The sequence below is a fragment of the Coregonus lavaretus genome (assembly GCF_964263955.1).
Source record: "Coregonus lavaretus genome assembly, chromosome: 3".
Classification (NCBI taxonomy): domain Eukaryota; kingdom Metazoa; phylum Chordata; class Actinopteri; order Salmoniformes; family Salmonidae; genus Coregonus; species Coregonus lavaretus.
In genome coordinates this window covers 48,741,202-48,756,594 of record NC_139990.1, presented here as the reverse complement: position 1 = coordinate 48,756,594, position 15,393 = coordinate 48,741,202, and the positions used below count along the sequence as shown (strand labels likewise).

The following is a 15,393-nucleotide window of genomic DNA, read 5'->3' as shown; positions in this document are numbered from 1 at the left end:
CCGACGAGCGAGAAATTATCAAGCCACCATTGCGGTCCTTACAAGAAACAGGAATCTAGGAAACTTCACCTGCACTGTCCAGTATCCAGGTATTTATTTCAGTCACACTGGTTGAATTTTTGGCTAAAAGGTTACTGAATCGATTTCAAGTCACTGAATCGTTTCGGATCGTATCGTTCTAAATGAACCAATATCGTCCTTGAATCGTATCGACAACCACGAATCGTGATACAAATCGAATCGTTGTTAAAACGAATCGTTACACCCCTAATATAAAGTATTCAGACCCTTTGCTATGAGAATCGAAATTGAGCTCATGTGCATCCTTTTTCCATTGATCATCCTTGAGATATTTCTACAACTTGACTGGAGTCCACCTGTGGTAAATTCAATTGATTGGACATTATTTGGAAAGGCACCCACCTGTCTATATAAGGTCCCACAGTTGACAGTGCATGTCAGAGCAAAAACCAAGCCATGAGGTCGAAGGAATTCTCCGTAGAGCTCAGAGACAGCATTGAAGGTCCCCAAGAACACAGTGGCCATCATTCTTAAATGGAAGAAGTTTGGAACCACCAAGACTCATCCTAGAGCTGGCTGCTTGGCCAAACTGAGCAATCGGGGGAGAAGGGCCTTGGTCAGGGAGGTGACCAAGAACCCGATGGTCACTCTGACAGAGCTCCAGAGTTCCTCTGTGGAGATGGGAGAACCTTCCAGAAGGACAACCATCTCTGCAGCACTCCACCAATCAGGCCTTTATGGTAGAATGGCCAGACAGAAGCCACTCCTCAGTAAAAGACACAAGACAGCCCGCTTGAAGTTTGCCAAAAGGCACCTAAAGGACTCTCAGACCATGAGAAACAAGATTCTCTGGTCTGATGAAACCAAGATTGAACTCTTTGGCCTGAATGCCAAGGGTCACGTCTGGAGGAAACCTGGCACCATCCCTACGGTGAAGGATGGTAGTGGCAGCATCATGCTGGGGGGATGTTTTTCAGGGGCAGGGACTGGGAGACTAGTCAGGTTTGAGGGAAGATGAACGGTGCAAAGTACCGAGAGATCCTTGATGAAAACTTGCTCCAGGGCGCTCAGGACCTCAGACTGGGGTGAAGGTTCACCTTCCAACAAGACAACGACCCTAAGCACACAGCCAAGACAACGCAGGAGTGGCTTCGGGACAAGTCTCTGAATGTCCTTGAGTGGCCCAGCCAGAGCCCGGACTTGAACCCGATCGAACATCTCTGGAGAGACCTGAAAATAGCTGTGCAGCGACACTCCCCATCCAACCCGACAGAGCTTGAGATGATCTGCAGAGAAGAATGAGAGAAACTCCCCAAATACAGGTGTGCCAAGCTTGTAGCGTCATACCCAATAAGACTCAAGGCTGTAATCGCTGCCAAAAGTAAATAAACATGTTTGCTTTGTTATTATGGGGTATCGTGTGTAGATTGGTGAGAGAAAAAAACAATTTCATCCATTTTAGAATAAGGCTGTAACGTAACAAAATGTGGAAAAGTCAAGGGGTCTGAATACTTTCCAAATGCACTACTCTTACTTGACAGCCTGAAATGGCTATTGGTAGCTAGCTATGAGGCTAGCTAAAGCCAACTTCATAAAATTGCTATGTGGCTAGTAGTATTACAGAGAAACAACAACATATCCTTTTATTTTAATTTTAATTTTTTTAAACAGGACAAATCTGAGGGGGCACGTGCCCTTGTGGTCCTTATGGGCATGACGCCTCTTCCCAGAGGAATAAGGACTGGGGCCTTCTGTCACTCAAATGCATCGCTTTTTATTACCTACGGTGAAGGATGGTAGTGGCAGCATCATGCTGGGGGGATGTTTTTCAGGGGCAGGGACTGGGAGACTAGTCAGGTTTGAGGGAAGATGAACGGTGCAAAGTACCGAGAGATCCTTGATGAAAACTTGCTCCAGGGCGCTCAGGACCTCAGACTGGGGTGAAGGTTCACCTTCCAACAAGACAACAACCCTAAGCACACAGCCAAGACAACGCAGGAGTGGCTTCGGGACAAGTCTCTGAATGTCCTTGAGTGGCCCAGCCAGAGCCCGGACTTGAACCCGATCGAACATCTCTGGAGAGACCTGAAAATAGCTGTGCAGCGACACTCCCCATCCAACCCGACAGAGCTTGAGATGATCTGCAGAGAAGAATGAGAGAAACTCCCCAAATACAGGTGTGCCAAGCTTGTAGCGTCATACCCAATAAGACTCAAGGCTGTAATCGCTGCCAAAAGTAAATAAACATGTTTGCTTTGTTATTATGGGGTATCGTGTGTAGATTGGTGAGAGAAAAAAACAATTTCATCCATTTTAGAATAAGGCTGTAACGTAACAAAATGTGGAAAAGTCAAGGGGTCTGAATACTTTCCAAATGCACTACTCTTACTTGACAGCCTGAAATGGCTATTGGTAGCTAGCTATGAGGCTAGCTAAAGCCAACTTCATAAAATTGCTATGTGGCTAGTAGTATTACAGAGAAACAACAACATATCCTTTTATTTTAATTATTTTTTTTTTAAACAGGACAAATCTGAGGGGGCACGTGCCCTTGTGGTCCTTATGGGCATGACGCCTCTTCCCAGAGGAATAAGGACTGGGGCCTTCTGTCACTCAAATGCATCGCTTTTTATTACCTTTTCCATGCAGCACCAGAGTGTAACCAGTGATTATGTTAATGTAAGCTCTACTGTTCTTTTTTGGGAAGTGTGTTTCCATCACCCAGGGTGACACTAGAGACTTGTGAAGCGGAGAATCAACAACTTCTGCATAGTCAAAACAGTTGCATTGTGAGAAAGTGTTAACCCTGGATGTTAATGCATGTTCACAGTTAGCCATTGTTATGTAAAAGAGACCCCGAAAAGACCCCAGCGGCCTCGCCTTGGCCCCAAGTCAGAGCAGGTCCGCTGAGGCCATAGCCCAGTGAGTTACTGGAGGCGGCCGTGGAGGTGGAAACACAAATGTCTGTCCGGAAAAATCCTTCATAAATCTACAGGTAACTAACAAAATAATGGAAACACTTGAGTAAATGAGGGATACAAAGTATATTGAAAACAGGTGCTTCCACACAGGTGTGGTTTCTGAGTTAATTAAGCAATTAACACCCCATCATGCTTAGGGACATGTAGAAAAATGCCCAGTTGCCCATTATTTTGGCTACCATAGCTACCCATCCACAGGGCATGAGTGGTCACTGAATGGTTTGATGAGCATGAAAACGATGTAAACCATATTCCATGGCCGTCTCGGTCACCAGGTCTCTTTTACTTTCGGTTTTGTACACCAGCTTCAAACACCTGAAAATGAAATATTTTTGGTTGCGGAAAATATATTTCACAGCGGTTTAGATTGTACAATGATTCTTTACACTATATGTGCTTGTTTTGTCACATAAACTGAAATTATGCGAACTGTTAGAATTTTTGCAACCAGGTAATGGCGGACCGATTTCTGCATAGTGCATCTTTATAACCTTCTGTCTTATGTAACCATACCAAACATAACATATCATACTACTACTATACTAATTTGGTTGTCCCGGATTTACGTTTACTATGTTATGTCTAGTCTATGAGACCAGGCTGTTATGATATGTCCCTGCTCAGCCTCTATAGTATCAGGAACATATAGGCAGGCATACAGTACACATGTGGAGACACACATCTCCACTTATCCACTGCTGCCTCTGGGTGGGAGGGCCAGACCCCCTCAACACCACTGGCCCGAGCCGTGAGAATGCACACGGGTAAGGGAGGGGACACAGACTTGACGTCAAGGAAACCCTCTCTCGCGCTGAGCCCTCCTTTATATAAATCTCGCCGCGGATGAAATCCCATAATAACATTAGAGAGAGACCGATTTACGGGATTACTCGCGCTCACAGTGGTCAGAGACCTCAACAACCAAACAGCCTCTTCTTCTCTCTCCCCTCTCGAGGATTTAACTGTCTACCGGCACTAATGCGTGACTTCCACCGATGTGGGACAACTTCTGACATTTGCTCGTAGCATTTGATGAACTCTTATTCATGAGTTTGGACATTTGGTTGTATCCAGTCTTCATCCATTTCATTTAATTATGGACTTGTAGGATTTATTTAAATTTCTGAGAATACTGTGGAGATTCACATCTATTCCATTATTTGTCGTATAGTCCAGTCCAAGGGTGTTTTTTCAGCGCACCTTTATTTTTAAAGGCCGAGTTTTATTAGTTAGATTTATTTTATTATCTTATCATCATGCTGTTGAGCATGCGACGACACAGTCTGCGGCTGCAGCACCAACTCCACCGGTGGAGCATCAGTGATACCGGGAGCCACCTCTCAGACAGCCTCGCGCCTCCAGCCTGCTTGTCCCGCTCCAAATCCTGTACGAACTCCGCCGGGGAATCGGATGGGAGCCGCTACAGCTGGGCCTCTTCAGACTCCACAGACTCCTTCATCTCCACTGAATCTACCGGGAATACCGGGGGTAGCTCGAGACCGTTTCGCGTGGTGCTGCTGGGCGCCAGAGGGGTCGGTAAATCCGCGATTGCCAGCATCTTCGCTGGAGCGATGGACAGCATGGACAGTGACGAGGTCGAGCTCTATGGAGGTGAATGAATTACAATGTGCTTGATAGTAAGGAAAATATGTTTTATAGGGTAGGCCAATATTATAAATTAGGGATGGATGTATTTAATGTTTTTGTGTGTAATGGGCACATAGGGAAACATCCACTTGGGCTCCTTTTTACGCATCCATCTTACATCAATATAAAAGTACGGTGCTTTAACAATTATATTTGTATGAATCTAAATGTCGATGTTGGTTGTGAAAGTGCTTCTTAACACAGTGATTGGTTTGTGCTTTAGATGAGGTGTGTGAGCAGACAATCACAGTGGATGGAGAGAAAGCCACAGTCACTCTAGTGGACAACTGGGACTCAGAGGTAAAGAGAGAAGCTTCTTATGGTTACTTGATTAAACTCTAGTCTGTAGGCCTAGTCTCAACTCTGTCTTGCTGTGTGTGTGTTTTTGCCATACTCTAACAGTGTGTTTACATATCACAGCTCTAACCTAGTCTCTATTTTGTGTTCCCTTCAGGATGAGGGAGGGTCGTCTCAGGACCAGTGTATCCAGACAGGTGATGCGTACCTGCTGGTCTACTCTATAACTGACCGGTCCTCCTTCCTGCAAGCCTCAGAGCTGCGTATATCCCTCCGCCAACACCGCCCCGCCCACCACACGCCAATCATCCTGGTGGGAAACAAGTGTGACCTGGTCCGCCGCAGAGAGGTGTCAATTACCGGTGAGATTAGAGGCACAGGCTTGGTGTGTGTGTGCATGCATGCACATGTGTATGTGTTACAGAGGGCTGTGGGTGAGCTATGGTGTTTGATAGTGAGTGTGTTTCTGAGTTTCTCGGCAGCTGTCTGACTGTGTGGGACTGTTTTTGTCTCCAGAGGGTCGTGCGTGTGCCGCAGTGTTTGACTGTAAGTTCATCGAGACGTCAGCAGCGATGCAACACAACGTCTGGCCAGCCTTCCATGGCATCGTACAGCAGCTACGACTACGCAGAGACACCAAGGAGAACAACGACCGCCGCAGACACACATACTCACACACACGCTGCGACAGCATACCCAAGAAGGCCAAACGCCTCCTGGACAAGATGGTGGCCAAGAACAATGCCAACGCCGCGTTCCGTCTGAAGTCCAAATCCTGCCATGACCTTTCAGTGCTCTGAGACCCAGGACACACGCACACACACACAGCCCCGCCCCTACTGCAGTCTACATTAGACTGACCCCTCAAAACTTTCACCCCATTCGCCAGCCTCTGTGACGGTCTGGAGAATCAACCAATGGACATGCAGTGTTCTGACACTGAAAAAGGAAAAGAGAGAGAGGTGCCAGATCATTAGTGAGCTCTAATCCTTTTAGGGTCATGAGATATGTTAATTCCTGTCCTTTATTCATCTCTCACTCTCTCCTCTCTCTCTCTCTGCTTTAACTAGGTTACCAGGGCAGTTTTCAGTCTGACAACAAGGTGTTTGTATGTCTGTGGTTTTGTACATAGTCCTATCTGTCCAAATGAGAACTGACAATCTGCACTGCTTATATTGTGTATGTTTTGCTACGTGTGGATATTTTCCATTGGTTTTGTTTAGCTGTGGAATAAAATCCATATTTTCTTTAAAATGTCATTTTGTTCACTTGTTGTCTTTGTCCTGCTAGACTCCAATAACATCACACACACAAACATGCTATTGGAACATGACTCAGCAGGTGACACAGAGCAGTTATCCTCCCCTCAGAGATAACTCCATAGTGTGTGTTTCCACCAGGATGATTGGCACTGACCCCCTAGAGACCTGGGATTGGTGCCAGGGCAGTAGCGTGTGTGAGAGAGGGATAATTAGGCTACCTTCAGCCAGTGTGTGTTTGGGGTCCAGCTAAATCTGTCACGAGATTGAAGCCAGCAGGGAAAGAGAGAGCCATGTCTGTATGAATGACTGCCTGGAGAGGGCTGCCTTTAGAAACAGTCCTTCAATTGATGAAGGGAAACTGGACACAGACACGTCTTGTACAGTGGCATCTCAGATTGTGAGAAGTAAGTGAGTTGCCAAGGTAACATCCTGGAGGAGGAGTCAAGAACTAGGAAGTGGTTAAATAGCAGCCTGACAAAATATTCATTTGTCTGTCTATGTTTGTGTCAGGGGTGTAGGCATGGGTGGGCCGGGGTGGACACAGGCCCACCCACTGGGGAGCCAGGCCCTGCCAGGACCACCCACTGGGGAAGCAAGGAACTGCCAGGCCCACCCACTGGGGAACCAGGCCCTGTCAGGCCCACCCACTGGGGAACCAGGCCCTGCCAGGCCCACCCACTGGGGAACCAGGCCCTGCCAGGCCCACCCACTGGGGATCCAGGCCCTGCCAGGCCCACCCACTGGGTAGCCAGGCCCTGCCAGGCCCACCCACTGGGTAGCCAGGCCCTGCCAGGCCCACCTACTGGGGAACCAGGCCCTGCCAGGCCCACCCACTGGGGAGCCAGGCCCTGCCAGGCCCACCCAATGGGGAGCCAGGCCCTGCCAGGCCCACCCAATCAGATTGAGCAAAAACAATAAAATGCAGGCCTACCCACCAACTAATTTCTGGCTACGCCCCTAGTGTATGTGTGTGTGCATACGTGTGTATTTGTGTTCCTTATCTCAGAGGCAAGGTAAATTAGGTTGATATCCGAAGCTTGTTTCAGTACTTTACCACTCTGATTGATCAAAGTAGACAATTATCGATTATCGATCACCTACTGAACGAGTCATCAGGGAGATGAATACCTTCATCCTCATCATCCTCATCATCATTGGCAGCACTATTACTGATGCCAAGTACACAACACCAAGTCAGCAACTGTAAATACAACCTAGTCTTTAGAGGTGACTCAAGATGAACTGGCCTGTCTGACTATTTAGGAAACAGTTCCTCATTCCACCAATCAGCACACTATCAGTTCATTATTACAGGGGACCTGTCAGAGGTGTGTCACTCTGTGTGAGAAGCAGTCATATCTGTGTCTGAGCTAAGCTCCTCTAAACAGCTTACTACTAGACATTCTCAGACAGGAAGCAGTTCATAAAGTCAAAGGTTAAAGTCCGTTGTGAGTGAGAAACTTTTCCAGTCCTTTGTAATCCCCACCTCCACCTCCACCCTTACAGATTGTTCAGTCTGCCTGCTGGTTCTGTGTGGTGATGAGTCCAGTAGCCAGTTGTATGGTTCTACAGAGATGAGCCTAAGGCCTGTAGTAACAGGAGGAACTCCAATAGGTGCTTAGCACTGAATATTCATACATTAATTTCAAAGTACAGTCCAGTACAGTACAGTACTTTTGTTCCTGTGTCCTGTTCATGGTTGACATTCTGTGATGTTCATGTTATACTATATTATATTAATGTTATATTAATTTATTACATCCCTTAGTTACACTCACTTCTCCTGTCCCCCTGCTTCTCTATTGGCTGGGCCTGCTGTCGGGGCGGGGAGATTAGACAATGATTAGGTTCAATAAAGTATTGCATGTTAATGTTGAGTTAACGTTTGACCAGGCTGGATGGGGCTGTAGCGATCACACTACAGTCCAAGGAGTGACACTGGAACTCTTAAGCAAGGTATGTCTCTCCCTCTTCTTCGCTCCCTCTTTCATTCCCTCTCTCTCTCTGTCTTTTTCTGTGTCATCAATGTTGAGTTGAAGCCTGTATCTGTTGGTTACTTCTGTTTTGTATATGCGTGTTTAATATTGAGCATTTTCCGTTAGGGGATTTCTGTTGGGTGTGTGTAGTGATCTTGACTTGACTTTGCCAGGGCCTGTGTGTGTGTGGGGTGTTGGCCAGTGTGTGTGTTTGTGTGTGAGTTTGTGTGTATATATGGCAGCTTGAAGTCTGTGTTATTGAACACCACTGTCCTGGGGCCTCTGGAGCCTCTGGGGTCTGGTTTCTGGGTCAGACACAGGGGCCTGGCTTTGATCAGTCTGGTCTGGTCTTGTCTTGAGGGCAGAAAGACACCAAAGGTCACTCAGTGTTGACCTTCTAGAGAGAGGCCTAGAGCAGGCCTCACACAAAGTTTGAAAAATGCATTCTAAGGGTTGAGATGAATCTGTTTTACAACGGAGACATGTCGCAACATCTCAGAGTAGTGTGTTTCCTTTAGTCCTCCATCTTGTGCTTGTCTGGGAGTGCTGGTTTGCTGTGTTCTGATCCCCATGTGTTGTGCATGATTAGTAATGGCGATGCTGGCCTGTGTCAGTCAGTCAGTCAGTCAGCAGGGACAGAACTCCTGGAGACACAGAGAGTGCAGAGAGCCAGCGGGAGAGAGATGTAACAGGTGACTAACAGAAGAGAGTTTGTGTTTTAGGAGAAGGTAGTAGATAAGATTCGAGCAGTAGCTAGATAGTGAGACAGGTAATGGGAGTTCTATGTAGGGACCACAGGCGACCGATGGCACCTTAATTGGGGAGGACATGGAATAAATGGAATGTTATCGAACACATCAAACACATGGTTTCTATGTGTTTGATACCATTCACTCCATTCCAGCCATTATTATGAGCAATCCTCCCCTCAGCAGCCCCCTGTGGTAGGGAAAATTAAATGCATTGTCAGGTAGAGCGTATCGTGCTGCGAGCGAAGCAAGGTCATCTGCAGCGGCAAGCCTCAAAGTCACCTTCACACTCTTAATATACACCTATCACCTCTCTCTGCCCTCTACACAACTGGGTCATACACATAGACTCACATGTACTGGACACACTATAGACTCACACGTACTGGACACGCTATAGACTCACACGTACTGGACACGCTATAGACTCACACGTACTGGACACACTGACACAGTTAGAAAAACAGGTAAAACACAAACACACACTGTACAGATGCACATCCTGTTGAGGTGTGTTATATCCACTCTGTTCTCGTTGTACAGAACAGAATGTCCTTTCCTTGTTAGTGTCCTTTAGCCTGTCATGGAGACGTGTACATCAGAAGGCTGAGGTTATGGTTGTGTCTGTTCTGGAGTATATTTACATTTGACATTTTAGTCATTTAGCAGATGCTCTTATCCAGAGCGACTTACAATTAGTGCATTCATCTTAAGATAGCTAGGTGAGACAACAACACATCACAATCGTATCAAGTACATTTTCCGTCATCACAGTATTTATCAGCAAAGTCAGTGTTAGTGGGAAAAGGGGCGCTGTGAGAGTTATTTAAGATACTTCAAAGAGGTAGGGTTTCAGACGTTTTCGAAATATATATATATATATATATATATATATATATATATATCCGTGGCTCATAATAATGACCGGAACGGAGCAAATGGAATGGCATCAAACACCTGGAAACCATGAGTTTAACGTATTTCATACCATTCCACTGACTCCGCTCCAGTCATTACCACAAGCCCGTCCTCCCCAATTAAGGTGCCACCAACCTCCTGTGATATATATATTTCTAAAGTTGACAGCTGTGTGGTTGTGTGTGTGTTGTGAATCCTCATGAAAGTGTTTATAGTGAAGGAGTGTCAGTAGAGATAAGCATTGGCTCTCAGTAGATTTATTCTGTTCCTCATATCTGTCTCTGTCTCTGTATGACTGCTGCTGTTGGAGCAAGGAGGGGCTCACTGACTGACACTATTTCAATCTACAGTAATACACACACACCTTTAGGGTATTTTTAGTCTCTCTGTTCCCCCGCCCTAAGCTGTTATTTCAGGCTCTGAGGTCACTGTTAGGTCATGGGGGGTCGCACACCCGAGTGACCTTTCACTAACGAATGAGTCACGTCTGGAGGGGGAGGGGGGTGGTGGTCGTCCAGTCATCTTCAAAAGGGAATACTTACACTAGATAACCTGGCTACCTGTCCCCTCTCTGCCCCTAGAGCTTTAAACGTCCATGTATGGTCAGTCATGGCTGCCGCTGGCTCAAACCGACTTTCAGTTTCTAACCAGGGGGCGGGGCTATCTGGTTGAGTTGGAGGAGTCCTACACATGAAGGCCATTGACTTCCCCATCAGCTCAAAGTCTGTCTGATAGAGAGAGAGATAGTGTGGCCCTGGCAGGGGATAGTTGGACTACAGTACACTCCCTTAGTGGATCCCTGTTAGTGATAGTAAGAGAGAGCCCTTGTCTCTAGTCCTTCAGGGGAATCAGTAACAGACTCTACTACCAGGGAAGGGAAGGTGCTGAAAAACGAACCACTTTTCAACACTGGAGGACCCATACACAAACACGCACGCACGCACGCACGCACGCACGCACGCACGCACGCACGCACGCACGCACGCACGCACGCACGCACACACACACACACACACACACACGCACGCACGCACACACGCACACACACACACACACACACACACACACACACACACACACACACACACACACACACACACACACACACACACACACACACACAGCTTTGATTATTTGAATCAGCTGTGTAGTGCTAGGGAAAAAAACGTGCACCCAGGGGGGCCCCAGGGACGAGTTTGGGAAACCCTGACCTACACAACCTCTCATTGACAAAGGCTTTATTACAGTCTACCTCTGTGTATTCTACTCCTCCTCCATCTCCACCCCCTCCTCTCTCTCCCATCTTCCTCCTCTCAGAGTCTCGTCACTGAAGCTCATCATGGCACATCCCACAATGCACCTGCTGCTGCTCAGCCTCCTCATCGCCACCGTGAGTTCATTACAACCTCAAATATTTAACGTTATACTGTATTACTCTGCATGTATTAACTCTTACATTCATATTTGACTGTAACTGTCTGAGGAGTTAAACTTCTCTGGGTTCTGCTCCGGTTTGTTACTGCTGTGTGAGCTTTGGCTCTGGTTGGCATGGAAACATGCCACAGGGCGTTGTGCCGCCCTCTGTGACTTATTAGCGTATTGAAAGATTGAATGAGGGACAGACGCACAGGCTCACGCAGGCCAGACAGTCTCCTTCAGTGTAAATCTGTAGAGTCAATGAGTAACTGTCCTTCTGCAAGGAGAGAGAGAACATCTACTGCATGCTATAGTGTTTGTCCTTGAGAATCCCAAGGGTTTTACATTTTCATTACAGCCGAATACTGGCACACCTGTTTCAACTAATCAAGGTGTTCATTTATAGTTGAGTGACTGAATCAGGAGTGCAAGTACTGGGCTGGTGCAAAAATGTGCAACTCTGGGGCTGTTCAATGAGGAACACTGGTCTACTGTATATTTATCACGTGTGTTGTGATAGGCTGCTGGGAAAGGCCTGGAGAAGGGACCACTGGAGAACAAGGTTCTAGACGTACCAGAGGGGACACCTGTACCCTACGCCCTCTACCAGGTAACACACACACACACACACACAAACACACACCTGTCCCCTTCATTTCTTGTCTTTGTATTAATCCATTCTCTCTCCGTCCGCAGTTCCAAGCGTCCCACCTCGAGGTTGATGGGTTCAGATTGACAGGAGAGACTGAAGGAAAGATCAGCATCTCAGAGGACGGCTGGCTCTACCTGGAACAGGCCCTGGACTGGGCCCACACACAGACACACACTCTAGAGGTAACACACACAGACACACACTCTAGAGGTAACACACACAGACACACACTCTAGAGGTAACACACACAGACACACACTCTAGAGGTAACACACACAGACACACACTCTAGAGGTAACACACACAGACACACACTCTAGAGGTAACACACACAGACACACACTCTAGAGGTAACACACACAGACACACACTCTAGAGGTAACACACACAGACACACACTCTAGAGGTAACACACACAGACACACACTCTAGAGGTAACACACACAGACACACACTCTAGAGGTAACACACACAGACACACACTCTAGAGGTAACACACACAGACACACACTCTAGAGGTAACACACACAGACACACACTCTAGAGGTAACACACACAGACACACACTCTAGAGGTAACACATACAGACACACACTCTAGAGGTAACACACACAGACACACACTGTAGAAGTTAACACACACACAGACACACACTCTAGAGGTAACACATACAGACACACACTAGAGGTAACACACACAGACACACACTGTAGAAGTTAACACACACACACACACTGTAGAAGTTAACACACACAGACACACACTGTAGAAGTTAACACACACAAACAGACCACACACTATAGTAGTTAACATACACAGACCCACACTATAGTAGTTAACATATACAGACCCACACTATAGTAGTTAACATACACAGACCCACACTATAGTAGTTAACATACACAGACCCACACTATAGTAGTTAACATACACAGACCCACACTATAGTAGTTAACATACACAGACCCACACTATAGTAGTTAACATACACAGACCCACACTATAGTAGTTAACATACGCAGACCCACACTATAGTAGTTAACATACACAGACCCACACTATAGTAGTTAACATACACAGACCCACACTATAGTAGTTAACATACACAGACCACACGCTGTAGTAGTTAACATACACAGACCCACACTATAGTAGTTAACATACACAGACCCACACTATAGTAGTTAACATACACAGACCCACACTATAGTAGTTAACATACACAGACCCACACTATAGTAGTTAACATACACAGACCCACACTATAGTAGTTAACATACACAGACCCACACTATAGTAGTTAACATACACAGACCCACACTATAGTAGTTAACATACACAGACCCACACTATAGTAGTTAACATACACAGACCACACGCTGTAGTAGTTAACATACACAGACCCACACTATAGTAGTTAACATACACAGACCCACACTATAGTAGTTAACATACACAGACCACACACTATAGTAGTTAACATACACAGACCCACACTATAGTAGTTAACATACACAGACCCACACTATAGTAGTTAACATACACAGACCACACGCTGTAGTAGTTAACATACACAGACCCACACTATAGTAGTTAACATACACAGACCCACACTATAGTAGTTAACATACACAGACCCACACTATAGTAGTTAACATACACAGACCCACACTATAGTAGTTAACATACACAGACCCACACTATAGTAGTTAACATACACAGACCACACGCTGTAGTAGTTAACATACACAGACCCACACTATAGTAGTTAACATACACAGACCCACACTATAGTAGTTAACATACACAGACCACACGCTGTAGTAGTTAACATACACAGACCCACACTATAGTAGTTAACATACACAGACCACACGCTGTAGTAGTTAACATACACAGACCCACACTATAGTAGTTAACACACCCGTGATACAAGTCAGTATTTAACGTCCATCCATGTCTGAGGACGTCAGGAGATGATGTGGAAACTTCCCACCAGAGGCAACAGTGAGCGCTGTTACCTTCAAGTAGGTTTTGGCGTTGTGGACAGGGATGGCGGATGGGCCTAAGCATCTGCCTCTGATTCAAAAGGTTGCATGTTCAAATCCAGCGATAGAAAGTTGTTTTTGATATTTTCATTTTATGCCTATCCCAAACCTTAACCCTTACCTTAACCATTCAGAGTTAATGTCTAACCTTAAGAATTTGGAGTTAATACCTAAGCTTAACCCTAACCTTAAAAATTCGGACTTAATGCCTAAACTTAACCTTAAACACTTCCAAATTTGACATTTGGAACAACTTCAAAATGTGATGTTTGAGAAACATGGATGAATGTCTAATTCTGACGTGAGACTGTGAGAGCTTGTAGGACACACACACAGACATACACACACTGTAGAGGTAACACACAGACATACACACACTGTAGAGGTAACACACAGACATACACACACTGTAGAGGTAACACACAGTCGGATAGCTGGTCGATTCCCAGATCTGACAAGTATCTGCATGCACACACATACACAATTATATTTTGTACAGACCCACACACACATCCCAGCTTCATGTTGTTGTTGTTGTTGTGTTGTAGCTGGAGGCCTTAGTGGGTTCAGAACCAGTAGAAGGTCCAGTCAGCATCACCATCAACGTATTGGACGTCAACAACCACGCGCCCTCCTTCAACCAGACTGACTACATCGGCATCGTCAAGGAACGTACCCCCGCAGGTCTGTCTGTCACTCTGTCCGTCCGTCTGTCTGTCCGTCACGCTGTCTGTCTATCTGTCTAACTGTCTGTCCGTCTGTCTGTTTCTCTGTCTGTCTGCGTGTTCATTATGTGTGTGTGTGTTGCAGGTGTTCCATTTGTGCGTGTGTTTGCTACTGACCTGGACGACCCAGAGTCTCCCAACGCCCATCTGAGTTACACCCTGGTCTCCCAGATCCCCAACAGAGACAACACACTGTTCTTCCAGATCAACAGCAACACAGGAGATATTTCTACTACTACCGAGGGTAACACACAGACACACACACACACACACACACACACAAACACCCACACACACACACACACTCACGGAGAGCCCCAAAGTGCACACACATAGATCATCCCAGATGTTGTTGTCTCTAATCTCATCCTGTATGAGTGGTAATCTGTGAGTTCTGCATCTGTAGTCTCACACCAGTCCAGATTACTACAACTAAACTCTCATGCTCCAGATTAACACATCAGATTAACACATGCTTGGTGTCAGATTGACCACATGTACCATGTGATTATATTACTGATTCCAGCTGTGTGTGTATGTGTGTTCCTGCAGGAGAGCGTCTGCTGAAGGCCAGGGAAGGTGTTGTTCATTCCAGAGGAGGGGACTTTAGTGATTCTCTGAAGAAGAAGTTTGATGATTACTGCACCCCCACAGATGACATCCCTTATGAACTCAACCCCTTCTACAGTTGTGTACAGAGA

At 46.2% G+C, this 15,393-nt stretch overlaps 2 protein-coding genes across 2 annotated transcripts; both read left to right on the top strand.

Moving 5' to 3' along the window:
• The first annotated feature begins 3,957 nt into the window (after positions 1-3,957).
• LOC311110716 (GTP-binding protein GEM-like) lies at positions 3,958-6,204 on the top strand. Its single transcript, XM_084153276.1, has 4 exons — positions 3,958-4,613; positions 4,873-4,949; positions 5,104-5,308; positions 5,463-6,204. The coding sequence occupies exons 1-4, from the start codon at positions 4,259-4,261 to the stop codon at positions 5,744-5,746; spliced, it is 921 nt and encodes a 306-aa protein (XP_084009402.1). The 5' UTR covers positions 3,958-4,258; the 3' UTR covers positions 5,747-6,204.
• A 4,972-nt stretch (positions 6,205-11,176) lies between these two features.
• LOC311107629 (cadherin-17-like) lies at positions 11,177-15,390 on the top strand (the record flags this gene model as incomplete). Its single annotated transcript, XM_084150151.1, has 6 exons — positions 11,177-11,241; positions 11,788-11,877; positions 11,964-12,101; positions 14,516-14,651; positions 14,778-14,936; positions 15,245-15,390. Coding segments are annotated over exons 1-6 (720 nt in total), but the record flags the coding sequence as incomplete, so codon positions are not given.
• Positions 15,391-15,393: the final 3 nt, after the last annotated feature.